The following is a 27954-nucleotide window of genomic DNA, read 5'->3' on the forward strand; positions in this document are numbered from 1 at the left end:
CTTACAGTACATTGTTAGAGCTATAAGATGTTTTATCTAAGCCTTATGGTAACCACAAAGCAAAAACTTCTCATAGAAACACAAAACATGAAGAGAAAGGAGTCAAAACATACCACTACAGAAAATCCTCAAATCACAAAAGAAGAGAGGGAGGAAGGAACTATAAATCAGTTAGAAAACAATAAAATGTTGGTAGTAAGTCTATTCCTACCAACATTTATTTAAATGTAAATGGGCTAAATTCTCCAATCCAAAGAGATAGAGTGGCTGAATGAAAATAGGTTCCTAAAAAAAGAAGGAAAGAAAGAAAAGACCCAACTCTATAGACACTCATTTCAGCTTGAAGCATACACACAGATCAGAGGTGAAAGAATAGAAAAAAGAGATCATGCGAATGGAAACTGAGGAAAGAAGAAGTAGCTATAGTTATATCAAACAAAATTGGCTGTAATCCAGAAAGTATAACAAGAGACAAAGAATGTCATTTATAATGATAAAGAAGTCAATTCATCAATAAAGTGTAACATTTGTAAATATTTATGTACCCAACGTCAGAGCACCTACATATATAAAGCAAATGTTAACAGATCTGAAAAGAGAAATAGACAGCAACACAAAAACAGTAGGGAATTTTAATACCCCATATTCAGTAATTGCTAGATCCTTGAGGCAGAATATCAGTAAGGAGGGCTTGGATTTAAACTACCTGTTGGACTACATGGACCTAACAGAAGTTTTTATTTAACAGTAGCAGAATATACATTTTCAAGCACATATGGAACCTTCTAGAATAGATCTTATGTTATGCCACAAAGCAAATCTTCATCAATTTAAAAACACTGAAATATCAGGCATCCTTTCTGACCACATAGATATGAAACTAGAAATCAATTCCCAGAAGAAAATTCAAAAATCTACAAATATGTGGAAATTAACCATATGCTCCTGAATACCCAGTGGCTTAAATAAAAAATTAAAAAAAAATCAAACAATATCTTGAGACAAGTGAAAATGGAAACATAACTTACTAGAACATGTGGGATGCACCAAAAGCAGTTCTGAGAAGGAAGGTTGTAGTGAAAAATGCCTACATGAAGACAAAAAGATACCACATAAGCAGTCTCACTCTATACCTCAAGGAACTAGAAAAAGAAGAACAAACTAAGGGCAAAGTTAGTAGAAGAATGGAAATAGCAGAAGTCAGAGTGAAAATAAATGAGCTAGAAACAAAAAAGACAATCGATCAATGAAACTAAGAGCTGGTTTTATGAAAAGGTAAACAAAATTGAGAAATCTTTAGCTAGACTAAGAAGAAAGAAAGAAGACTTGAAGAAAATAACAAATGTTAAGAAGATGCAATACAATTCATGACACAGATACTAAGGGTCGTTAACACAGTGCTATACACAATTATACACCAGCATTAAAGGAACACTAGAAGAACCGGATAAATTCCCAGAAGCATACAACCTACCATGTAATATGATGAAAAAGAAAATCTAAACAGTCCAATAATAAGTGAAGAGTTGGAATTGGTAATCAAAATGCCCCCACCAAAAAAAAGTTCAGGACCAGATGACTTCATGGGTAAATTCTACCAACATTTAAGGAAGAGTTAATACCAATCCTTTTGGAATTATCCCAATAAATAGAAGAGGAAAGACCACTTCCACACTCGTTTTAAAAAGCCACTGTTACCCTGATACGAAAGTCAGACAATGACACTACAATAAAAAGGTAAATTAAAGCCTTATATTCCTCATGAACATAAATGCAGAAATCTTCAACAAAATATTAATAAGTCAAATTCAGCAGGTATATTAAAAGGATCATACCAAGGCCATACCAATATCAAGCATGATTTATCCCAGAGAGGCCAAGATGGCTCACCATCCACAACTCAGCCACCACATTAACAAAAGGATTAAAAACACATGATCGTCTCATTAGATGCAGAAAAAGCATGTGACAATATTCAACATCATCTCATGATAAAAACTGGGTATAGAAGGAATATACCTCAACATAACAGAAGCCATGTATGACAAGCCCACCACCACTACCTTCATACCCAACTAATGTTGACAAGCTTTGATAGCTTTTCTTCTATGGTAAGGAATAAGACAAGGATATCCAATCTCACCACTGTTTTTCAATATAGTGCTAGAAGTCCCAGCTAGAGCAATTAGGCAAGAAAAGAAATAAAAGACATCCACCCCAGAAAGGAAGACATAAAATTGCCTCTGCTTGTAGATCTTATAATATTATATATAGAAAACATTGATGGGGCACCTGGGTGACTCAGTTGGTTAAGCATCCGACTTCAGCTCAGGTCAAAATCTCAGTTAGTTCAATCCCTGCTTGAATCAGGTTCTGTGCTGACAACTCAGAGCCTGGAGCCTATTTCTGATTCTGTGTGTGTGTGTGTGTGTGTGTGTCTCTCTCTGCCCCTCCCCAACTCACACACACACACACACTCTCCCTCTCTTTCTCAAAAATAAACATTAAAAAAAAAAGAAAACTTTAATGATTCCACTAAAACTGTTAGAATAAATGATTTCATTAAAGTTGCAGAATAGAAACTCAATATACAAAAATCAGCTGTGTTTCTATACAGTAACAACAAACCATCAGGAAGAGAAAATAAGAAAACAGTCTTATTAATAAGAGTATCAAAAGTGATATAAATATTTAGGAATAAATATAACCAATGAAGTGGATGATCTGTACACCAGAAACCCAAAGACATGGATGAAAGAAGACACGGGTAAATGGAAAAATATTGTGTGTTCATAGAATGGAAGTATTAAATTAAAAGTATGTGTAGATTTCCATACTATCCAAAGCACTGTCCAGATTGAATGCAACTCCTATCAGTATTAAAATACCATACTTTGCAGAAATAGAAAAAAACAATCCTACAATTTGTTTGGAGCCCCTAAAGACCCCAAATGGCTAAAGCAATCTTAAGGAAGAAGAATAGAGCTGGAGGCAGCATGCTTCCTACTTCAAACTATATTACCAGGCTGTAGCAATCAAAACAGTACGCTATTGGAATAAGAACAGACACACAGATCAGTGTAACAGCACATAGAGCCCAGGGATAAAGCTTTGCATATATGGTCAATTAACTTTCATCAAATCAGCCAAGAATATACCATGGGAAAAGGATAGTCTCTTCAATAAATGCTGTTGGGAAAAGTAAATATTCACGTGCAAAAGAACGGAAATGGGCCCTTGTCTCATACACAAAAATGAAATAAAAATTGGGTTAAAGTCTTCAACATAAGACCTGAAACTATAAAACTCCTAGAAGAAAACCTAGGACGTCATCCCCTTGACATAGACCTTAGCAATGGTTTTTTGGATTTGACACCAAAGGCACAGCCACATAAAGCAAAAATAAACAAGTGGGACCACAACAAACTAAAAAGCTCTATCTCGCAAGGGAAAGCATCAACAAAATGAAAAGGCAGCTTACAGAATGGGAGAGAATATTTGCAAACCACATATTTAAGAAGGGATTAATATCCAAAATATACAAGGATTTTTACAACTCAATAGCGCGCGCACACACACACACACACACACACACACACATGTGCACACTTCATTTTAAAAATGGGCATAGCACCATTTTAACAAAGACACACAGATGGCCAACAGTACATGAGAAGGTATTCAACATCCCTCATCATGAGGGAAATGCAAATCAAAACCCCACTAAGCTATTCTCTCACATGTGCTAGGATAGCTATTCTTTAAAAGAGAACAAATGCTGGTGAGGGTGTAGAAAAGTGGGGAAGCCCTGTACACTGTTGGTGGAAATGCAGCCTCTGTCGAAAACAATATGGAGATTATTCACAAAATTAAAAATAGAACTACTATATCATCCAGCAATCCAAGCTCTGAGTATGCATCCAAAGGGGGAAAAAAATCATTATATCAAAAAGATATATATACCCCCATTTCATTGTAGCACTATTCATAATAGCTAAGTTATAGAAACACCCTAAGTGTCCACCAACAGATGAATGGATAAAAGATATAGGACACATTCAGCCATAAAAAAGAACGAAAGCCCACCATTTGTGACAACATGGATGAATCAGGATAACATAATGCTAAGTGAAGTTAGAGAGAGCAAGACAAACACTCCATGGTATCACTTATATTGGGAATTTTTTTTAAAAATCTAACTCATAGGGTGCCTGGGTGGCTCACTCAGTTAAGCGTCCAACTCTTGGTTTCAGCTCAGATCATGATCTCACAGTTTGTGGGTTTGAGCCACATGTCAGACTCCATGCTGACAGTATGGAGCCTTCTTGGGATTTTCTGTCTCCCTCTCTCTGCCCCTCCTCTGCTTTCTCTCTAGCTCTCTCTGTCAAAAAAATAAATAGATAAACATTTAAAAATAAAATAGGGCGCCTGGGTGGCGCAGTCGGTTAAGCATCCGACTTCAGCCAGGTCACGATCTCGCGGTCCGCGAGTTCAAGCCCCGCGTCAGGCTCTGGGCGGATGGCTCAGAGCCTGGAGCCTGCTTCCGATTCTGTGTCTCCCTCTCTCTCTGCCCCTCCCCTGTTCATGCTCTGTCTCTCTCTGTCCCAAAAATAAATAAACGTTGAAAAAAAAATTTAAAAAAAAAAGATAGCCATTAATAAAAATAAAATAAAAATCTAACTCATAGATTAAGTCTTAGAGAATAGGGTTTTGGTTCCCAGGAGCTGGAGGGTGGGGGACATAGGAAGACATTGGTAAAAGGGTACAAACATTCAGTTAGGAGATGAATATGGTCTTGGAATCTAATATATAACATGGTGGCTATAGTTGGTAATACTGTATCATATAACTGAAATTTGCTAAGAGAGTAGAACTTAAGGGTTCTCACCTAAAAAGAAAAAAAAAGGTAAACACATGACGTGATGGATGAGTTAATGAACTCGATGGTGGGAACACTTTCACAAAGCGTCAGTACATCAAATCATCACCTTATCTGCTCTAAATATATTACAAATTCACTTGTCAATTATACCTCAATATAGCTGAAAGAGAGACTGATTTAACAGTAGTAGTTAGAACTGATTTCTAAATGAACAATTCTTACTGGTTACTGGTAGATACAAGTTGTCCAGACACTTTAAAATATTCTGTAGTCAAGGGCACCTGGGTGGCTCTGTCGGTTGGCCGTCCGACTTCAGCTCAGGCCACATTCTCACAGTTCACGAGTTCGAGCCCCGCGTCGGGCTCTTTGCTGGCAGCTCAGAGCCTGGAGCCTGCTTTGGATTCTGTGTCTCCCTCTTTCTCTGCTCCACCCAACTTGTGCTCTGTCTCTCGGTCTCTCTGTCTCTCTGTCTCCCTCTCAGGAATAAACAAACATTTTTAAAAATTTTTTAATATTCCGTAGTCATAACGTTGAAAAGGAAAGCAGAAAGTACGAACACCAAGTTGAATTTACCAAAGAATGAAACAAGGCAGACATCAGTATGTGATGCATGAAATTATCTACAGGCACACATTTTTGCAAAAGTCCAGCAGGGTTTACTCCACGGAGAAGTTGAGTTTCATTATGGATATTTTTTGGGATCTTTCAAAATGATAAATCTCTAAACCGAGAAAGAAAATAAGTACAGTCACAGAAACGTTGGCTCCTTAATGGCCATCAAATTCTTTGGCTGAAATATCGAAGGCAGACTCCACATATTTAAATAAAATAAAATTCCATTCCATTAGGAGTAAGGATGCGAATGGGTTGTGAAAGCTCATCAGCATTCCTTAAACTGTCTTTTCATTATCCGTAAGTTAAATTTATCATCTTCAATTAACTGTGATTCAATCTCACACAACCTTCTGTCTTGATGTAATGTGAATAGATTGATGTCCTCGTGCTCCACTGGTTCCCTTTGTAGCTACTGCGGTGTGCTGGGAATCTCACCTCCATTCAGGAGCCAAAGGAAATGAGGACCCTGTTTCTTTATTACCCAAACTTTATTTAGCCTGCCAAGAGTCCAAGAAGACCCACAGGGAGCTGGCATCATCTAAATAGCATGAGCTGTGCCTCATGTGTAGGTGAATGGACATGCCTGTCCCAGATTTTTGAAAATTTTCCATGATATCACTGCCACTATCATTAACAATGGAATACTAAGAATGAGTAAAATTTGTAAGGAAAGATTGCTGAAATCTGTCTTTTCTCTGTCCTGTTTTTGTTTGTATGTGGGAATATTTTACTTAGACATACCCATCATCTACAGGTACTGGTGAAAGCCCATGGTATCTCATTAGATTAAGCTCTGTTCTAGAAATTTCCCAGATACTTACAGGCAGGAAAACTTTATCTGTTGGTTCACTATACTGTCTTTTTCAGAGATCTAAGGGAGGAAATTGCTTCCCTACTTTGCCCACAGACTTTCTTGTTTCAGGTTCTGTGTTTACTTTGCTCCCGTGTGTGTATGTGTGTGTGTGTGTGTGTGTGTGTGTGTGTGTGTGTGTGTGTGTGTGTTTTAAGACAGGTATGATCATATTTTTTCCCAGCCTAAATTGTTTCTTTGACTCCAGGCTGCAAACACAATAAAAGGATTCAGGTGCTTTGTGAAAGGGAAGGACCCTGAGATTTCTCCAACCCTACCTGATAATACTAGTCATCTCACCTCTCCACAAAACTGGCAGGTCTCAAAATGACGCACTGCCACCGTCCCATCTGTTACCCTCTCCTACCAGGGTAAATCTAGGTGCCAGGCTGCAAAAATCCTTAATGGTGAAGTGTTGACACTCTTTTCCCCAAAGCACAAAGCCCTTCCAGCTTTATCCCTCTTAATCCCAGATCTTTTCTCCCACTGCACCCTACATGTGCCCCTTCCTGAAATCAGACTCGTTCCCAGATACCTGGTATCTCTCTACAGCTCTCGCTCTGTCTCCCTGGGAGGCACTTACCCCACCCAATTAAGAGTCACATCTTCTAGAAAGCTGTCCTTATGCACTTAATCTGATAGTGTCTTGTCAGGGCTCACAAATCACCCCGTGATTTATAAAGAATACATATAATACAAAATGCATTTTTTTTAGTCATGAAATCATTATTTTACCTCCTGTATACCGGATATTCTCCACTATCCTGTGGCCCAGCTGCCAGTAAGACATTATTAGCACCCCAAAAGCTCATTAAGGGCATTGGGGCACCTGGTGGTTCAGTGGGTTGAGCCTTCGACTCTTGATCAGCTCAGGTCATGATCTCACAGTCATGAGATCAAGCCACATGTCAGGCTCTATGCTCAGCATTGTTTAAGATTCTCTCATTGTACCCAACCCCTCTCCCCACTCCCCCGACTCAAGTGCTCTCTCTAAAAAAGAATAAGAGGTGGGAACAGTGCCTTTTTTGACCTTATAAGAAGTGCCCTTATCCTTCCTCTTTGCTTAGTGGCTGGCTATCCTCTGTCTCCCAGCTTATGTCATTGTGCTTATTTCATTGCCATAATTATTCTAATTAAGCCTCAACATAGACCATATGTTATTCTATAGACTGGACTTTGGGGTTCACTGTAACTTATCCAAGATCACACAGACCCTAAGTCTCAAAAGCAAGACTGAAACTCTGTCCTGTTTGATTGCAAAAAATAAATCAATCAAATAAATCAAATCAAGATGGGTAAATACCTGCTGTAGCCACAAAATGGGCATTCATTTAAATATTTCGTATGCCAGACTTGAGGGGCACCTGGCCCTGCAGACCTTCTCTGTGTTTGTATTCATATATTTCCTCACCCCTCCTCCAGCAGAGTATGTCACTAGAGCCACCAGTAGACACAAGAAGCTGTGGACATTGTTGCACCTACAAGGCAAGGTCCTGAAATCTTGCTCTCATTTAGATTTCTCATCTTAAAAATACATTCCATTTCCATGTAGGAAAAACCTGGGCCTTTCATGAAGTAAAATCATAAAATTACGGAATGACCAGGGTGTGTCCCTGAAGACTCACTGCATCTGTTCCTTGCCTGTCCCTCACCTCAGCACGCAGACACGCACACGCCACCCACACCTCATCTGGAAGGTAAGGAAATTGCAGTGACTTGTCCACATGTCGGCATCCAGTTGATGTCCAAATGGGGACTAGAACTCCGTTCCCAAAATTTGCACAATAGCATAGTTTCGCTCTAGGGCGATGACCCCACTCGAGATTCCATGAACTTGAAGACATTGTTTTACCTCTTGCTTTGTGCTTACTGCATTTTTTAACTTCTGCACTGAGCATGTCTGATTCCACCATCTATACACTTGATCACCAAAAATGCATACTTTAAGTCAATTTCTTAACAACCCAGCTTTTAAAAGACGTTAAAGAAGGAAACCTCTCCCATGCTCCCTGCCAGTCCTTCTGTTAACTGACCAGAGCTGTGTCGATATGATTTAGTCATCCTTTGAGCCTGAAATGCAAAACAGCAGGAATGTAATCAGAATTAGACAAATGCTAAAGGGCGAGCATTTATTAAACACCTATGATGTGATCGACCTGCAGATTTACATCTGTAGTCAGCAGGATATCTGAAGTCCTGTAGTTTATTAATTTCCCTCTGCTTCTTTGCCCCCATCGGATGTATCAACTGTAAATGGACATTAAGAGGAAAACCGAGTTGGAGGTTAATCTTTCCTTAGGGTATCAGTGTATTATATAGACACTGTTAAGTTAGTCAAGTTAGTTACTCAGCCGTGGATTTCACACACACATACACACTGTCTGAAGAGTTACAATCTTATAGCAGTGTCTTCACTTCTCTGGTTAAAAACTGAAGTCTAAAGAGCCACCAAAGTAACTGTTTCCAAGAATACTGCTTCACAGTCTAGATCCTATCACTCTTCGATCTAAAACCCTTTAAAGTATATGAAAGGAAAAATATTGCCTGTCCTCAAGCAGACATGGCTAAAATTAACTGAGCCACCCACCATTCATTCAGATCATAACTGAAAGGAGTTTAAAATCAGATGCGGTAATATTTTTTCCTTCACCTTCAGCAGAGCAGTAGGATAGAATCAGAGAAATGTGGGCTGTTATTCATCAGTTAGACTTTCCATCAGATGGTTTTTCTGAAGGCTGCGTCTCTGCCTGTGTCTTGCAGCTGTGGGATAACGCAATGAGAGAAAGTGTGGCAGCTCTTTGACTTCAGCCTCTCCTGAAAGAAAATAATGTCGTCAATTAGCAACTAATGCAATAGTTGAATCACTGTGGCTTTTAGAAAACTGAATTTTTGTGGTTTTTTTGGCCTGCCTATGAATCTGCCCTATCTTCTCATAGACGCAAACAAATGTTCGGCTGACATTTAACTAGCTTGAGATTGATGGACAGTGTTTTTCCCATTTCAGAAACGTAGACTTGCTTTTTGGTGTCTAGTTTCTTTCCCAGTGAAATGAGAATGTTACTGATGAGCTGTCAAATTAGCTGGCGCATAATAGGCCTGAGATAAGTATTTGTCGAGGGGATTAATTAATAATAGCTATCGCTGGCTGAACTCAAACCAGATGTGCTAGCTACCCCAGCGTTGTGACTGTTGTGTTGCACACGGGAAACCTGAGGCCAGAGGGTTACGGAGGAGGGGTCAGGGTCCGGGCAGTTTTCTACAGTATCACCCTCCCTCTGCTAGAGGCAGTGATGATAGATACCAAAACTGAAAACACATACTCTTGTAGGAAGACACAGGAGCAGAGGGCAAAGACGGCAAACGCGAGAGTCACCCTGGTTCATACACATCGTGTGTGTTTCTGGGTAATCCTCCAGAGTCTTGCTGTAATCTGCCGAGCCTGGGTCTCCTTGTTTGTAAGAGAAGTCTGAGACGCCGATCTGTCTCCAAGCTTGTGATGAGAACTGACTGGATAGCCCGTGTGAGGTGCTCAGCACATAAGAAGCGCAGCATCAAGGTTAGCTATAAACGCACACTCCTGGAGGTTTCAGGAGCAACTTTGCATAGTTGCCAGTAGACGGGCCGTTTCTCCTCAGGCAGCCACACAGCAGTGTGTGTATATAACCTGCTTTGTTATTAACAAAAAACACAGACGTTTCCAAAATCGAGTCCGAGACACATTTCAGGAAGAGAGGGAGCACCGGGTCTTTCTCTTCTCCCTGATTCCTGCGCTGGTTCTCGCTGTGACCGCAGGATCACAGCTGCGTATTTTATTTTTGCCAAAGAATAAATAAACAGATAAACAAAACACTTTTTCTTAGTTTCCTCAACACAAGTGAATCAAATTCACATTAAAAACAAAACAAAACAAAAAAACAAAACATGGGGCGCCTGGGTGGCTCAGTTGGTTAAGTGTCTGACTTCAGCTCAGGGCATGATCTCACAGTTCGTGGGTTCAAGCCCCACGTCGGGCTCTGTGCTGACAGCTCAGAGTCTGGAGCCTGCTTCAGATTCTGTGTCTGCCTCTCTCTCTGTCCCTGCCCTGCTCATACTCTGTCTCTCTCTCCTTCAAAAATAAACATTAAAAAAACTTTTTTAATGATTTAATGGTAAGAGAAAACCAAAAGGAAGGCAAATAAGGATGCTACAAACTCATGAGCATGTGTGTTGGGGGTGTGGGGGAAGGGCAAACGTTTCTCTGAGCCAATACCTTTGGTTTTATTAATTTGCTTACCTAATAGGCTTTTTTCTCCTCTTCTTGCAATTGTCTATTTGTTTTTTAATTTCTATTGAGTATATTTGTAATGTACCTTAAATACTTAGCAGGAAAAAAGGGCCCAGGTATAAAAAAATTAGATGATAGATGGATAGATGGAAGGAAGGAAGGAAGGAAGGAAGGAAGGAAGGAAGGAAGGAAGAGAGGGAGAGAAAGAAGGAAAGAGGGGCACCTGGGTGGCTCAGTCAGTTGGCATCTGCCTTTGGCTCAGGTCATGATCTCACAGTTCGTGAGTTCAAGCCCCACGTTGGGATCTCTGCTGTGCACACAGAGCCCACTTCAAATCTTCTATCCCCCTCTCTTTCTGCCCCTCCCTGACTTGCACTCTTTCTCTCTCTCTCTCTCTCTCTCTCTCTCTCTCTCTCTCTCCCTCTCTGTCAAAAATAAATAAAAACTTTTTTTAAAAAAAGGGGCACAGGGTGCCCGGGTGGCTCAGTCAGTTCAGCGTCCGACTTCAGCTCAGGTCATGATCTCACAGTTCGTGAGTTCAAGCCCCACATCGGGCTCTGGGCTGACAGCTCAGAGCCTGGAGCCTGCTTCGGATTCTGTGTCTCCCTCTCTCTCTGACCATCCCCTGCTCATGCTCTGTCTCTCTCTGTCTCAAAAATAAATAAAACATTAAAATAATAATAATAATAAAATAATTTAAATAAATAAATAAATACATACATAAATACATAAATAAAATAAAAAAAGGGGCACCTGGGTGGGTCAGTCAATTGAACGTCCAACTGTAGCTCATGTCATGATCTCATGGTTCGTGAGTTCAAGCCCCACGTCAGGCTCTGTGCTGACAGCTCAGAGCTTGGAGTCTGCTTTGAATTCTCTGTGTCTCTCTCTGCCCCTCCCACATTCTCTCTCTCCCTCTCAAAAATAAATAAACATTAAAAACATTACAAATAAAAAAATTAAAAAATAAAATAAGTGATTTTTGCAGAATTTTTGAAACTCAGATAATAACTATGTGTGGACCAAGAGAGAGAACACTCTTCCCTCAAAGCTCCCCTAGCCCGCCTGGGGACACCATCTTGTTTCCCACACACAGAAGTCCACAAATGGCCTGTGTTGCTCTCTTCTCTTCCGTTACCACATCCCAGGACTCTAAGGGTTGTAGTGACTCATACGATCAAAGCTTTTACTCTCCCTGGCTCAACTTATTGGCTCTGTCTGCTTTTAGACTACTTTGTAATTAAACTGAACCCCCCCCCATAAAGGTGCTATGCATCACATACTCAAAGTATACTACCTTGATATTCCCTTCACATAAGACACGTTTCTACATATCTCCATCAGAGGGCAGTTATGGCCTCAATAGGAGACGTTTTGGTACTGTCATTTTCATCTGCTATATCCCCCTTCATGCTTCATAAAAGGCATTCAGAGCCATTCAAGAAATACTTGTTAAATTGAGTTGAACTGAACTAAAAATATCTTTATTGCTTTCCCCATGTATTAGATTTTGAATGACAGAATTTAACAGTTAAGTTGGCATAATTAAACCCTCCACGTTTCCAGCCATTGCTTTATTAGAAATATGGATAAATGTACATGTTGGTTATTAACTTATGTTTCCATTGAAGAGCTGAAATGTATAATAATGAACTAAACTTAACAAACTATCATATTGATTTCTATAGGGATTCAAGGATATTTCTCTGGAGAGATTTATCCATGGTGGAGCCAATGTTACAGGATTCCAGCTGGTTGATTTTAATACACCTATGGTAACCAAACTAATGGATCGCTGGAAGAAACTAGACCAGAGAGAGTATCCAGGATCTGAGACTCCTCCAAAGGTATGTATTTGTTTTTATCTTATGTATTTTTAGCGTTTTTAAAATTTAAGGTAGAAAGTTCATTATGTAGTTGTTCTCGTAAATGTTTGTCAGTTATAGTGTGGCATAGAGCGCAAGCTTTTTGTCACTAGCACTGCACTGTACAAGTCTTTAATAATTTCTAAGTTTTATATGTAAGAGCAGGATTGTTGGACATTAGCTCGAGTAGTTTACTATTATTATTTTTATTCCTTTGCATGTAAATTTCTGTGAAGAAATTGTAGACTTTAAAACAATTTTTCACTCACTAAATATCTCAAAGGTGAACAATCCTTGGTAACTAGTCCACCCCCAAACCGCCGCTAGGCAAAAACTGTATTTGCAAAGTGATTTATAATGAGTAGGCAAATTGGGGAATTGGTAGAAATGTAAAATGCAAAACTCTTTGACACTAATAGTTCAAGGTCAGGTTGCTTAATGTTTCTCTAACTGACATTGCAGAAGCATGTTAGTGGTAGCCACAAAAGAAGCTGGCAAACTTGTCATCACAGCCCATTTTCTCCTCAGCTGAAGAGACAGTGGCCATAGACATCATGTAAATAATGGTGTAATGTGTCTCCAGCTCCAGCTTAGTGGGTTTGAGCTCCTGCATAATTACGGCAGTTCTCATTCTCAATGTGCACTGATCCTTCACTGTCAGTGTTTTCTACTAAAATGTTTTCAAATGTCCTTTGGAAATTCAATCCTAGAAAACTATAGGTAATCTAGATCTAGAGGTAAATAGTCTTACGTCTTTTGTTCTCTCAATGTAACACTTTTCCCACCAGCTATGTCAATTCCCCTCGATAAAACAGGAATTTGGCTGATCATATCAGCTTCACTACTCTATAGAATCATGAAATTTCAAAACAGAGCCTTTATTGAGTATCCGCTATGCGTCAAGCACCATATCCAACCCTCTGATTTTAGGAGCTAATAAATACAAGTTGTTACACAGGTGTGTTAATTGGCCATCTCTGAGTTTGCAGGATGCCCAGAATTGAATCATGGGCTTCCTGAGTCTTAGACAAGCACGTTGTCTACTATATTTTACCACTTTCTGTACTTTGGATAATGCATGTGAAAGCATATTAAAGAGCCTAAATATTTTTAAGATGCAAATCACCGTCCAGATTCAAAGCACCGTGAGAAGTCCTTTAGCCTTCATGCAAGTTCAGAGATAAATCCTCTGTAAAGCCCAATTATATCAAGCATTAATGTGCAAAGAGAGGATGTACAGAGTTTCCTGTTGGACTCATTTCTGATCCGGACACTTTGCCACACGTTCCTCTCATTCTCTTGTCTGTGTGCAGAGACTTCCTTGCACTACTACTCCTCACACCGATCTGTCTGGCTCTTTCTTCCTCATCCTGTCTGTGGTCACACCGTCATTTTGCTCAGCATTTCTTCCGTAAACCATCTTTCAAAGATCTTGTGACCCTTTGAGCTGTGGTATCTCGAACAGGCTTCAAGCTTCTCTGTAGGGTTTTGTGGCTCCTTGTGGCTACTAACATCACCACGTGGTCAGAGTGTCCACTGTGGTTCTCCCCTCTGGGCACACTGATGGGGTCAGTCTTTCCCTATCTTGCCTTGAGCCCATCCCAGTGTCTCCTACTTGATAACCTCCAACTACACGTGTCTATGTCACAGAGTGAGACACTTTGTTTTATATATAAAAACATAATTTTCTCATTTTTCACAGCTCTTATTAGCATGATGCTAGGCACTTACTAGGCATTTCATAAATATACGCGATCAATTCTCATTACACATGGTATTTGTGGTCTATACAGTTGCCATGAACAATGAGTGACATGTGAACACGTGCTCCTAAGGGAAATACAACGTTAGGTTCTTCCAAGCCTCTGGCCATAACATTTTTGTCAACCATTCAACACATATCATATGACATGTTGTTTTAAGTCTGTTTACAGACACCCTATGTATTGCATCGTTAATTCATTAACATTGAATTCATAGGCAACAGCGCTGTCACTCATTCCTCCACAGGGCTTATCTGACACGTGTATTTTCTCCACAAGGCACACCACAGCCTTCTTGCACGGAAGATCACTACATAGCACAGCAGCACTACACTTTTGGGTCATCTTGAAAAGTGAAATCCTCAGCAAAAAGCACATCACTGTGGAAAAATCTGGCACGAAGTAGACCACAAGAGGCCCTTTGTTTACAGTGTGGGAGGAGACACAAGGAGGCAGAGCGTTGCCTTGGTTGACTGCAGCTGGGTGTGCGTGTGTTGCGTGACCCTGTTTTTCACCAACTCCACACACGTCTGCAGATGACCCCCTGCAGCTACTGATTCGGGAATCTCAAACAAATTTAGGAAGTAGGTGAATTTGCAGATATTGGATCCGTGAGTAATGAGGATCAAATGTACTTAACTGAACTTCCCTTGAGTTTCTTTTGTGCCTCATCAAAGATTTGAAACACGATTTCTGATCGTGTCACCCCCCTGCTGTGAAGAAAAGGAAACCTTCTGGAATAGAGGCACTCCACAGTGCAGGCCCAGCAAGTCTTTCCAGTCATGGGTGTTTCTGCTGCCTTTCTGGCCAGCCACACTGGACGGCCCTGAAGTTTTCCCCTCCTTACCAGTCCCTGTGTCCTTGCTCCCACCTTAGCTGTCCTCCACCTTTATTTCCAGCTGTCCAAACCCAACCACCTTATATGAGCCTTCATCTCAAATCCTACTTTGTCTATGAAGCCTCTCCTTAGTCTCCCCGTAAATACAATCCCTTTCTACTGTGTAATCTCCATGTTATTTAATTGTGTAATTCTCACAGAGGACTTAATGTAATTTTTTATGTGCTTATTGTTGAACTTCTGTAAACTCCATTGCAGCAGTAACCATCTAGGACACATCTTTGTAGACTTTGCCATTCCTAGCCAGTGTCTAGCACATTTTTCAAAGAGTTCTCAGATGTGGTATTTCATCCTTGCAACAACCACAGGAAATAGTCACTATTAGCTTGTTTGGTTTGATTCTGATCTGTTTTGTGTTCCATAGCTGGAAAATGTACTCATTCCCATAAAACTAGGAGTAACAAGTTAGAATTCGCGTAGTCCTTTCCTTTCAAAGCTCAGGCTCTCAGTGCTGCACTATGATTCTGCCAAACTCTGTCTTGTTATCTCTGAACCTGGGTAACCAGAACTCACTTCACCATTGTCATCACCATTTAAAGCAGGAATAACTCCAGGCCAAACCGGAGTTTTACCCAGCCCTAAAATGAAGTGTTTTGTCAGTAAGAATTTTCTAGATGCCATCTAGAAATGTGCGTCCATAAATCTGATTTCTTGGACATTAACACAGTAAGACACGTGGAAGAGAATTATATCCTTCAAAAAACAAGGAAAATCTATATAAACCACTACATCTTCCCAAGTCCCAGCTCTCCAACCTGTCAAAGGCCCTTGCCACTCATGCTCCACTCTGTGATATCTGTTCTCTTTTGGAGTTCACTTGTTTCATGAAAATGGATGGACTTTTTTTTTTTCAACGTTTATTTATTTTTGGGACAGAGAGAGACAGAGCATGAACGGGGGAGGGGCAGAGAGAGGGAGACACAGAATCGGAAACAGGCTCCAGGCTCTGAGCCATCAGCCCAGAGCCTGACGCGGGGCTCGAACTCCGGGACCGCGAGATCGTGACCTGGCTAAAGTCGGACGCTTAACCGACTGCGCCACCCAGGCGCCCCTGGATGGACTTTTTAAAACACAGCAAGTGCATTCGCTTTTTGGTGCCATCTCTTCTCAGCTTTATTCTCCCTATTAAACAAGTGACAATGTGTTGTTGTTGTTGTTGTTGTTGTTGTTGTTGTTGTTTCCTTTCTTGAAACCTAAAATACCAACATTGCATTTTTCTCAGGTGTTTTAGGTCTTTAGGAAGTTCTTCTTTCTTTCTTGTTCTTATTTTCTTACTTTCCAAAACAACAACAACAACAACAACATGACTTGATGGCTTTCTCTGCTCAGAGATGTCTGGTCCAGGCAGGGGAGGAGGTAGAACATCATCCCAGCTACGAGGGTAGCTGGCCCTTACCTATGGTACATGCCTGCCCTTACGCCTATCTCATCATGTCTAGGAGAACATATTACAAGGCTCGTAGTTTACAGGTCTCCCATACATCTTCCTGATGAAGCGTTTTAATCGGGCTCTCTACATAGAAAGGTTCTTTGTTAGGATTTATATTCGCGACCTCATCCACGTTTCATTCTCTCTTCTCCAGCTGGTGTGCCTACTAGTCACATCGCCTAAGTTTACTTTCTGCGATTTGAATTTCAAATGATTCTTCTTCCTTTGCTAGCAGCAAAGCAAGGGGACATCCTCTACCTTCCACAGCACAGAACTGCCTCCTGTACAGGCTTATAATGTTTTCATCATAGAGATCTGACCAGATGGAACTCGGGAAAGAGATCAGGCAGGCCTCTGTCATGATTGGTGGTTGGCGCTCTGCTGTGCTTCAGGAAAATTGTGCCCTGTGTTCCACGTGTTCAGGCATTGCCGAGTTAAAGCCAACACATATTCCCTGTTCTTTTTTTTTTTTAATGTTTGTTTATTTTTGAGAGAGACAGAGACAGAATGCATGTGGGTTACGGGCAGAGAGAGAGGGAGACACAGAATCCGAAGTGGGCTCCAGTCTCTGACCTGTCAGCACAGAGCCTGACACGGGGCTCGAACTCACCAGCCGTGAGATCATGACCTGAGCCGAAGTCAGACGCTGAACCGACTGAGCCACCCAGGCGCCCCAGGGCACTGTTCTTTTTATTTTCAGCTTAAACAAGTTACATGTTCTTGGTTTTTCCTCTCGCCTCCTCTTCTATCCTGAATAATTTTTTCCTGAGGGCTTTGTCTTTTCTCACAGAGAAGCAAGGGGCATCATCAGAAAGCACAGGGTCCTCACTTCAGGTCTCTACTTTGACCCTATGTGACAGCAGAAACTTAGGGGGATGACCTAATGTTCCCGTGCACATGCACACCGGACAACATGCGTGGACCTAACTATGCTCATTCCTATGTAGCACAGTGACGGGTACATACACTTCTATTCAATAAGTAGATATTGTTTCTGGCATCTTATGGCTGACAGTAAATATTCCCACATTCTTCTGAGAAACCAAACCAACATAGACACTTCAAGTCAGTAAATGCACAATAAATCTTAAGGAGCCCTGCTGGGCATTTCAGAAGAGGAGAATGAGGCACCCCAGCCATTCTGGACTCCGCCGCAGCACATGACTTCAAGGCAGATGGTGGTAATAATGCACTTAGCTGCTTGCACTTTATCTGTTTCTACTCGGACCCAGTGAAAAGACCTCACCAAGGGGTCTTGCTTTTCTCACCCAATGGAAAACTGTGCATTAAAATTTCTATTTTTCAGAGTGTGTTTTCCCCCTTTAAAATCAGAGTGGTAAGATTCAGTATACACTCTTTGTAATAAAGTGATAATAGAAATTTCTGAAGCTAGAGCCAATTAAATATCAGTAATTTAACTGTCCTTCAGGCAAGAGGCTGTTTAATGGCCCCTCTTCGGGTGCTCAAGGACCCCAAGACTGTTCCTGGTGGCTGATAAGAGTTGATCATTCACCATTATAATTACTTTCATTTTGTTAGTATACGTCTGCTCTGACTTATGATGGAGTCCTTGTGATGGCTGAAACTTTCCGAAATCTTAGGAGGCAGAAAATTGATATTTCAAGGAGAGGAAATGCTGGGGATTGTCTGGCAAATCCTGCTGCTCCATGGGGCCAGGGAATTGACATGGAGAGGACACTCAAACAGGTAACTCACAATTTTATTTAATTAAGTTCAGTTGATTTCACAGTGTTAAGTGTGGCATCTTCAAGAAAATGGAATAATTTTTTTGAGAGTAAATCTATACTACAATTGCCATTTTAATATATTAAGCCATTATCATTTTTGAGACATTTCTAAATAAAATACTAAGTAGAATACTGTTCATATCTTATATAGATGCTTAGTCAAGATAAACTAGGTCATGTCACAATCACAACCCCAAGTCCTAGTGACTTCAAACAATAGGAGTATTTCTCACTCACACACACACATTAGATTAGGAGAGGTACTCTGCCTGTTGTAATCACTCAGGCTAACACAGCAATAACTGTCTCAAATGCTACAAAGAGAAAGAGAGTTATGGAAGGTTTTGAATTGGCAATTAAATGCTGTGGCCCAGTGGTGACACTCATCACCTCTGTTTACAACTCACTTATTTCAGTCACATTGACCATTCTAACTATGAGGACTCTAGGAAGTCCATGCTATCTTGGGGCCAGAACATCCAAGAACTAGAAATGTTTTTTAACCACTGCTAATTACTACCATAGTAGATCTTTAAATTGTCTTGTAAACTTGGATTAAGTAATTTGTTTATTTTACTCTGTTTGGGTTATACTAACAGTATTTTTCAAATGATTAATGTAATATGTGTATATTTGTAATCTTACATTTTAAACGTTCTGAAATGCCATGTGTTCAGATCATAGGTAAAAATGAATTAAAAGGAAATTTGGAATAAAAAACCCTTGAAAGTTTTTTTTTTAGTATATTTGTATTTTAAACCCCTCAGGGCTTAATTTTAATATTATCAAGGAGAATATGATACAGCATGGTTATCAGGACTATTTAATGTATTATGTGAATACATAGATAAAACTGAAAGGCAACTATAAATAACCCATATTCCTTTCCCATAGGCAATACTTCAATATTAAGGAAGTATTCTTTATCACATAAAAAAAAACAAAACATATTCCTCTTTCAAGTATATATCAGAATTGATTATATCCCTTTGATTTACTTCTTTCAGATTATATCCCAGCAGCTCAAATATCCTATGGTATTTTAGTTATTCATAGCTTATAGTTATAGCAAATGAAGTCAAGATTTCTGTAAGCAAAATGGCAAATGAATATATGTGTGGGTGTTGTTTTTCATTCATAGGTTCGAATTCAAGGACTGACAGGAAATGTTCAGTTTGACCACTATGGACGTAGGGTCAATTACACAATGGATGTGTTTGAGCTGAAGAGCACAGGGCCTAGAAAGGTGAGCCACACTCAACCGGTCTTCTTAGTTTGCATTTGACATTTTTAAAGGCTTATACGTAATAGGTAGCTGGATGGTCTACACTGGTTTTTAAATGTGAGTACTTACAAATAGCATTTTTTTTAATAATCTGAGCTGAAGTAAATTCTTGTGTCACATAATTGATATTTAATGGTATGCCAAAGCTGAAACAAACAATTTATATGCTGTTTATATCCTGTATCCAAAGTGGAAACAATACATTTTAACAAAAAAAGATTTAGCAAAAAGAGTCTCAAAAACCAAAATTTACAGTGCAGGAAAGCATACCTTGCAGATAAGACACGTACTCACCTCCATGCAGTCATTTATGAAATCATCAGAACAACAAAAACATATTTAGAACAGATGAAACATTTCTTGAAATAAGCAAGTAAACACATTGCAATGAACAAAAGAAAGAGCAGATAGAAGATGAGATTAAGTTTATCACTTGGCCAGCAGGGTAGAGGAACAAACACCTGGGAAACTCTAATTGAGGGGATGGGGAAGTTGGATAGGAAGCTGCTGATGCCAGCTTCCTGGATTTCAGAAGGTGACTCTGCTGGTCCGATGACGTGACTGGGCATATCATTGGTCGTCTGAACATCCAGCCAGTACTTGATGTTACGGAACCAGACAATCCAATCTCAGTAGTTAGTAGGTACTTTATACCCAACACATACAATTTTTAACGTTCCTTTCACTAGGATTAGCTAGGATTCTCAAGGAAAGACGTGTTCAGTTCCCTCATCTAAAAATTGTCTCAACCCTTGGCTGTTTTAAAAAACTGTCTCATGTATAATTTCCTGCTACAATGCAGTAATAGTAGCTAGAACGTATGGAATGCCTGCTGTGTCCCAAACACTGGACTTGGTATGACTTAATCCAACAAACCTGTAATGTGAGTACTATGAGCTCCCTTTTTCCAATGGGAAAACTACGGCCGGACAGGTTATAGCTCCTTGTCTCAGGCCCAGCAATGAGAAAACGAAGACTTTAATTCAGATGTGTCTGACGCCAGAACTTTCTACATTATTACCCCACCCGCGTGGTCCTGCTCCAAAGGAGTTTACTTTCTCGCACGGTAGAATATAGTCATTTCCACGACAGTTAAAAAGAAGGCATGTGGAAATCCTAAAGAGGAGGAGATCCCTTCCAGCTGGAGGAAGACAAATCAAGGAAGGCTGTGTCGAGGAGGGAGGCTTTAGACGCAGGAAACCAGCGTTCGGACAGGTGGAAAGGGAGGCTGGACGTGGTGAGAACCTGAAGCAGGTCAGGAAGAGCAGGTGACAGGGCACCTGTGGAACAGGCCTGCCCCATGGGCCCCTCCAAGGACACTGCCCATGGCAAGGGAATGAGATGTGCTCCCAGGAAGAAACGTGGTGAGTTCCATGTACGCACCGACTGGACCCACTGCGTCCACACACAGCCAGCAACAAGAAAGGAGGCAGCCCGTTTGGGGCAAATGCTTCTCCCTTCTGTGGAGCAGACAGAGTCCCCGCCCTAACAAGAGTGGCTCACCTCCCGGCGCACCTTCCGGCCACACACCAGACTTTGCAAGAGGAGCCATGTAAACAGAAGCTTTGCGAAATGCAAGAGACCACCCCCTACTTCACAAAACAGTAAGTACATAGAGTAGAATGACCTCTCCGCAAAAGAAAGAATAAAAAGGAAGCTGGTGGTAACTGGCAGTAATAGCAAGGGAGCTGTATATGGCACTGAATCCTTCCATGGCCTGTTGAACCGTGACGCTAACGGCAATTAAGGTTTTTGGAGGCGAAGGTTAAAGAGCAAGTTGGGAGAGTGATGAACATCTTCCCACTCAGCTGACATCCATCCAAAACCCTTAAAAGAAATACGAAGTGTAAGATTGGGTAGACTCATCCGTCTTTGTTCTTCCATGGCAGCGAGCAATTTGGGCCTTCTGTCAGGAATATTAAACTTAAAAACGAGCCACGCCGAGAAACACTCTGCTGGTGGAACTCGGCAAAATGTCTGCAAACTGAGCGATCGTTCTTGTAAATGGAACAGTTGCCGGCAAGGGATCTGTCTCTGAAAATAGATCAGAAGGTCTGCCTGTCAGTTTCCGTGACTTCTGTAACAGAGGAACTGATGGAGAGACTCCTTAAGGAGCAGCCATGACGCTCTTTCGGAAACGCTGGCTCCTGAGTGCGGTGGGACCTTTCCACTCCACTGACCCCCAGGAAGTGCCCTGGAACCAGATGTGCCTGGTGCAGGGATTTTTAATTGGAACAATTGTATTTATTGAGAGCAGGTTACATCCCACACACCAAAATGGAAAACTGATGTGCATTTTTACATTTAATCCACACAACAGCCTGGAGGTGAGATACGTTTTTTCTAAATTTATTTTTTTTAAGTTTATTTATTTTTAAGAAAGAGAGAGAGGGAGGGAGAATCTCAAGCAGGCTCTGTTCTGTAAGCACAGATCCCGGTGGTGGGGCTCAATCCCCTGAACCATGAGATCATGACCTGTGCCGAAATCAAGAGTCAGAAGCTTGACCAACCGAGCCACCCAGGCACCCCTGCTTATTCTCATTTTAAAGAAAAGTAAGGCTCATAGAAACTAACCTGCCCTGCGATGTTTAGCTAGAAAGACATGGAGATGGGGTGGAAACCAGGGTTCACCAGGCTCCAGAGCTCACTCTCTTCATTGCTGTGAAACCCTGTCAGTCCCAGGGCCTCTAAGAGTTCTCTTTAGGGCTGGTATGAGATTCCTATTTTGGGGGGACAGGTCTGGTCTTATCAGCCCTCCCAGGAGCAAGCTTTAAGTACAACAGGGGCTCCTCATGGCCCCTCAGTCCTCAGCAGATCCCTACATCGCAGTCAAGGTCCCCTGTAAAAACAGAGATGTTTATTCCTAGTATGGCAATATGTATGCACAATTCACCTTTAGGAGTCCAAAGAAGACAAATATTTTTCTGACATCGCTGCCGTTCTAGCGATTTAAATGCTTCCCTATTTTTGCTCTAGCATTACAAAAGTATCCTTCCCCCAATTTCTGTCTCTAGGAAAAATGCCTAGCTCCCCATCTGATTAAATGAGATCAGGCTTGGGAAAAGTTGCCAGTACATTGTCCGATGGTGTGACGAGCTAAAGAGAGAAACTGCATCTCACGTGAGGTTCTAGGTCCCAACTCTTAAGATTCCTTTCTTCAGGAGGTGACCCCTATATCGCTGTCCGCTCTAATTGACTCAATTCCCAGTGAGTCCATGGTCTAATGAGATGAATGGTCCCATACCCCAAGCCCTGGCTTTCTTTTTGCACAGAATTGCAAGTAAATAAAAGGCAAACGCATCCACTTAGGTAAAATTTTGCTTATTACTTTAACTTGTCAGCACTTCTAAATCACTTATCTTTTAAGGGTCGAGAGTCATGAAGCCGCAGGCCATTTTTAAATGCAAAATGTCAGGGTCTTGCCAACATCTGAGGACTCTCCAGGATGTGTCCCAAATCTGTGTTTTTTCTGTTGTGGGAACTCATTAAGAAAGAAAAATGCCATTCCTAGACAATGAGCTGCTGGGACCTGGAAGGTGGCTGTCTCTTAACGAAGTGCTAAACTGTAAAACCTATTTTCACATCTTATAATTGTCATGCGGAAAGGAGAATTAACTGGAAGCCTGTTAACTGACATGTTGCTTTTTTTTAAGTACACATAGGAATTGAGGGTTATGAGGATGTGTGTGTATGTCTCAGAGGCATACTTGTTTTTAAATTAACTTTTTAACCGAGTTCTTAAATAAACGTCAGCTACAAATAGATTCTTTCGGACACTTGAAAACACTTGCTGAATTGCTGTACGTTCATGATTTCAGATCAAACTAAGAACTGTGTCAAACCTTCTTAATGTCAGTTTCCTCTGTCTGCCCTATGATGATACATGCAACATTTGTGAATAATATGGTGCCTCTTTCTGACATGTTAATCCTTACTTCATTTTACTATGTTCACAAATACTAACACAATAGTTAAGAAGCTTGGAAGAAGCAGGAGAGACTTCCAGAACATACTGGAACAAATGAGACCAGTAAGCAATTACATAAATTTTATTGGAGACACGAGTATGATCACCTGCATCCAGAAATTCAGGAAGGAAGTTAAGCAAGTATTAAGTGAACACCTGTTTGAGAAGGTTGTGGAGCCTAATAGCAAAGTGTGTGGACTCTGTGTCCTGCAGACCTGAGTTTTGAATTCTGACCCCTGGAGTATTCCCGAGTGCAGTGTATTTAACCTTCTTTTATAGGCCCTCATCTCCAAAATCTGGTTCGTAAATGCACCTACTTCTGAGTTTGCTGTGTGTATAAACTTTTCCATGCATCTAAACAAAACACATCGGATACAGTGTGTGTCCCAGTGCAAGCAGCCCAGGTGGTGGCTCTTCCTATTACTTTATGGTCTACATGATACAAAGAGCCCTGGATTTCCTTTAGGACCCCGTCACAGTTCATTACTTTGTAAAGTACTTAACTAAGTACTTAATAGATTTTATGGAAAGGACTTTGTTTCATGTCCAAATGAGAAAGTAATACAAGGATGTAAAAATGCAAGAATACAAATTTAAATGTTATCTTTGAAAGTGAAAATACTGCTCATTAATATTAATCTCTGATGTATGTAGCCTTTTAGAAAGTGGTCAGGCTTTTACCCCGGGGCTAGCTTATGTAAAACCCAAAACTATTTCTATATTGCCTCAAAAATATGCAAGACTTTTTTTGCTTGAAAATAACCCATATATATTCCCTTTACGATAAAACCAGTAACATTGATAAAACCATGTAAATTAATTTTAGAAGGTGACAGTCCCACTAGAAGAGAGGCTCAACATAAAATGGTGTTCCATCTGTATCCCTATTCTTTTTTGAACCCCTCCTCCCCAATGTCGTGGCCACTCCACGATGGTATATTGTGAAGTTGCCAAATGTACAACCAGGCAGTATCATTAACGTCAGAAAAATCGGCTCATTGCCAACTAAGAAAACTCCCAAAGCCTTCTTTTTATCTCCTTTTTAAATCTGCCTGCTTATTAATACCCCTCATTGTTCCCAAAAGAGCTGGAGAAGACTATTCTAAAATGCGTCTTCAACAATTTTCTCTGTTCTGCAGGTTGGCTACTGGAATGATATGGATAAATTAGTCTTGATTCAGGACGTGCCCACTCTTGGCAATGACACAGCAGCTATTGAGAACAGAACAGTGGTTGTAACCACAATTATGGTAAGTTTTGGTCTATGCTTTATGCTGTTCCGTCTTGTCCACAGGCAGATTTGATTCCCCAGCCATGGGGAACAGGGTGAGCGCTGCATCATACGTGTGGTGGCATGGGTCATGGGTCACATGATCCACGGGAGTCCGTTGAGGCCCTGAATAGGTTTGTGCTGAGCTTTGAGTACACTCGGTACTTTCATTTGTATTATCTTTTGTTGCACTGTTGTTCTTGGAAAAATGCTCAGATGTCAACAATTGAAACTGTCACACTCTAGTTAGAAATGGATGAAATGCTAACATTCCAAAGGACACAAGAATGAACATGAGAAAAGCAGCAGCCAATCACAGAAAAATATCTGGTAGTAAACACCATATTATTGTTGTTACTGTTTTTTTTAAACATCAATGTAATAATAGTTAACAGTGTTCAAATGGATAATTTTCAAGTAGTTTAATCATTGGATAGTGATTTGCATTGTCTGTTTATAATAGTGGGCATATGAATGTAAAGATTTTAATGAGCATGTTTTATAGAACTAAATGCTTTCAAAATTTTATTTTATATTTATTTTTCACGTGGAAAGGGTGTTTTGCACCGATTATTTTTCTCATTGACCACTGACACATACGCAATATAATTTTTGGACTTCTCTTAAGATTTAAGAAAAATACGACTGCTCCATTCCACCACATCGTAAAATGAAAAATACTCCAAGTTTTAAGGACATTTTCTCAAAGCCATCCTGATGAAAATACCTTTTAAATAATAGAGAATATCTGGTATATTTTTCTCCCCTAAAGTCAAGCCTGCCCTTTAGAGTCAATGCTGGTCAAAGGAGATGAACAGTCGGTGACCTATATCCTCAGCTCACTGTCTCGTTAGGCAGAACACATTTTTAATAATTCATGAAGCCCTTCCTCTAAATAAAGTGGAAGTATTTTATGTTATTTAACTCTTAGCTTATGTAACTTTAGTTTTTAGTAACTTCAAGTTATTTCCAAAACTCTTGGCCCTGAGGTCAAAGTGTGAGAAAATGCCAGAGAGAAAGAAGCCTCCGTGTGCTGGGATTCGTTTTCTCTGTGTTGCATCACCAGCTAGCAGTTTACTGTTAATCTGCCAAGCCTTGATTGAAGGTTGATGATTTTAGAATGCAAACCGACTTACAGCAGTTTTTTTGTAAGAGTGCAAAATATACACCTTCTAATTAATTGTGTAACAGTTGCATGGGACTTGAAAAGCAGTATATAATATATATAGTATATGTATATGTATATATATATATGTATATATATATATATATATATATATATATACACGTCTATATTTCTTTTCCTAAAAAAGACACAGTAATGGAAAGTCGTACTTCAGTACAGTCCTCCTCTTTTCAGCCTCTGATGAAGAATCCTATTTTAAGAAATTGATCAAGAAGGAAATGAGTTCCACGCTGTTCGACCATTCCTAACTAAGGCTCACGTCTTGTTCTCCTGTGTAGTAGATTTAAGCTAATTTTTCATGTGGGATTCTTCTTGGATGACCAGCTCTGGACTACCAGAAAAAAATTTTTTTTAAGTTCTGTGACTTTTCCGAGATACTAGAACAAAAGAAGAATTAATCCTCTTTCTCAAGAAAATCCATAGATGTCGAAAAAGAATCACTCAGTAATTTTGACCTATCAATTCCCCTATCTTGAAACGAGGGCATTGTACAGAAAGGTGGAATTCTGTCACTTCTAATTCCAAGTGAAGGTCTTCTAAACGTAAATATCTCTGAGTTTGTGTGCTTGTTTTCTGAGTATACACAGCTGTTTTCTTTAAAGGTTCTCTGAAATCTTGCCTGTTCTATGTGAAATAAAGTGTTTTCATGTGCATTATAGGTATAATGTAGACAGTCTCCTTTTCGTCCATGTTATTAAAGGCACGGGAGATCTAATTCTTGAAACCAGAATATTGAATCACCTTGCAAGCATGGCTCATTTTCAGGAAGCATGCTACCAAAACATAAGTTACAGTGATTGAGATTCAGTGGTTTCTTATATACGTAAAGAATATTCTGTAAAGTTAACTGTTGTTTGACAGTGATATCAATATTTTTGCTATTAAAACAGTGCAATGCTCGTATTTGTCTTTTGTATAGAAATGTAATCTTCCTATAGTAATACCTCTGGGCTGTGCAATTGCATAATGATTCGGTAATTTAAAAACATACCAGAATCTTTTCCCTCAAAGTGTTCCTTGTGTGTGCTCTTGTTGAAAATGGTCACCCGGGACCTATGACCACTCCACCATCTCGTTCATTTTGAACAAAATCTGATTCCTTGTAGATGAATGAGATATTGGCACCAACATGTAAAAATCTCCCAAATTCAACTGAGAACTCCCAACACAGATGGCACTGGTTAGACACTGTAACGTGCACGAGACACGTACCCAGACACGGAAGGTTGAGAGTGTTGTGGCCCTGGAAATCACTCGTTTTGATCAAAACTGATATGGCGTTGCTGTTCTCCCATTTGTCTCTCCTTTGTGTATGTTGTTATTTATGTGTCGATACATTGTAATGATACATGCTGTTAAATAAAATTGATTGAGAAATTCATTTATTCATCCACAAATATTTATTAAGCTGGGCACGGGATATGCTGCACAACAAAACAGACAAAACCCTGCACTCAGATGAGTTGATATTCTAGTGAGAGAAAGCAGACAGCAGGCAGTAGATGAGTATCTTAGATCTCATGCTCAAGTAAAGTGTGGCTTCCGCTTTTTGAACTGGTGAAATTTGTTTTTTTTCCCCTTAGAACCGTGTTGTATATCTGGAGTGGGGTCTCCGTTTGAGTGGCTTGTTCCCCCTGAATATAGTCATGCTGACAGCACCTTAGCTGAACGTGCATAAAATGTGAAGTTCGTAGTGCCCTCCCATGAGGGTCAGGACTACAGAGTTGGAAGGTCTGAAGTTTTGAGTTCAGATGCCCACTGTTTTCTGTCAGCCTTAGTGACCAAAACTTATAAAAATTTTATAAAGTCTGTAATTGTATATGAGACTCTGAGCCCTCCTACCTTTCTGAATTCTAAGTAACAATTCCTGTCAACAACCCAAGAAAGCCAGGTCTGCACCATGTGGTTTGAGGACGCGCGGTTGAGGAAAAG

At 40.3% G+C, this 27954-nt stretch overlaps 1 protein-coding gene across 15 annotated transcripts in view; it reads left to right on the plus strand.

The window, feature by feature from the left end:
- GRIA4 (glutamate ionotropic receptor AMPA type subunit 4) overlaps window positions 1-27954 on the plus strand; it is a 1433894-nt gene that overhangs the window by 1346810 nt on the left and 59130 nt on the right. For 14 of the 15 annotated variants that reach the window (XM_045039802.1, XM_045039803.1, XM_045039797.1 and 11 more), the window contains 4 exons: window positions 12300-12458; window positions 18106-18273; window positions 19456-19560; window positions 24706-24816. In XM_045039802.1, coding sequence (XP_044895737.1) covers window positions 12300-12458; window positions 18106-18273; window positions 19456-19560; window positions 24706-24816 — 543 coding nt within the window. Of the gene's footprint in view, window positions 1-12299; window positions 12459-18105; window positions 18274-19455; window positions 19561-24705; window positions 24817-26196; window positions 27404-27954 lie in introns of those variants that run through there. The other variant, XM_045039807.1, reaches the window with a different exon arrangement.

This window comes from Felis catus, chromosome D1 (assembly GCF_018350175.1).
Source record: "Felis catus isolate Fca126 chromosome D1, F.catus_Fca126_mat1.0, whole genome shotgun sequence".
In the NCBI taxonomy this organism is placed as follows: Eukaryota; Metazoa; Chordata; class Mammalia; order Carnivora; family Felidae; genus Felis; species Felis catus.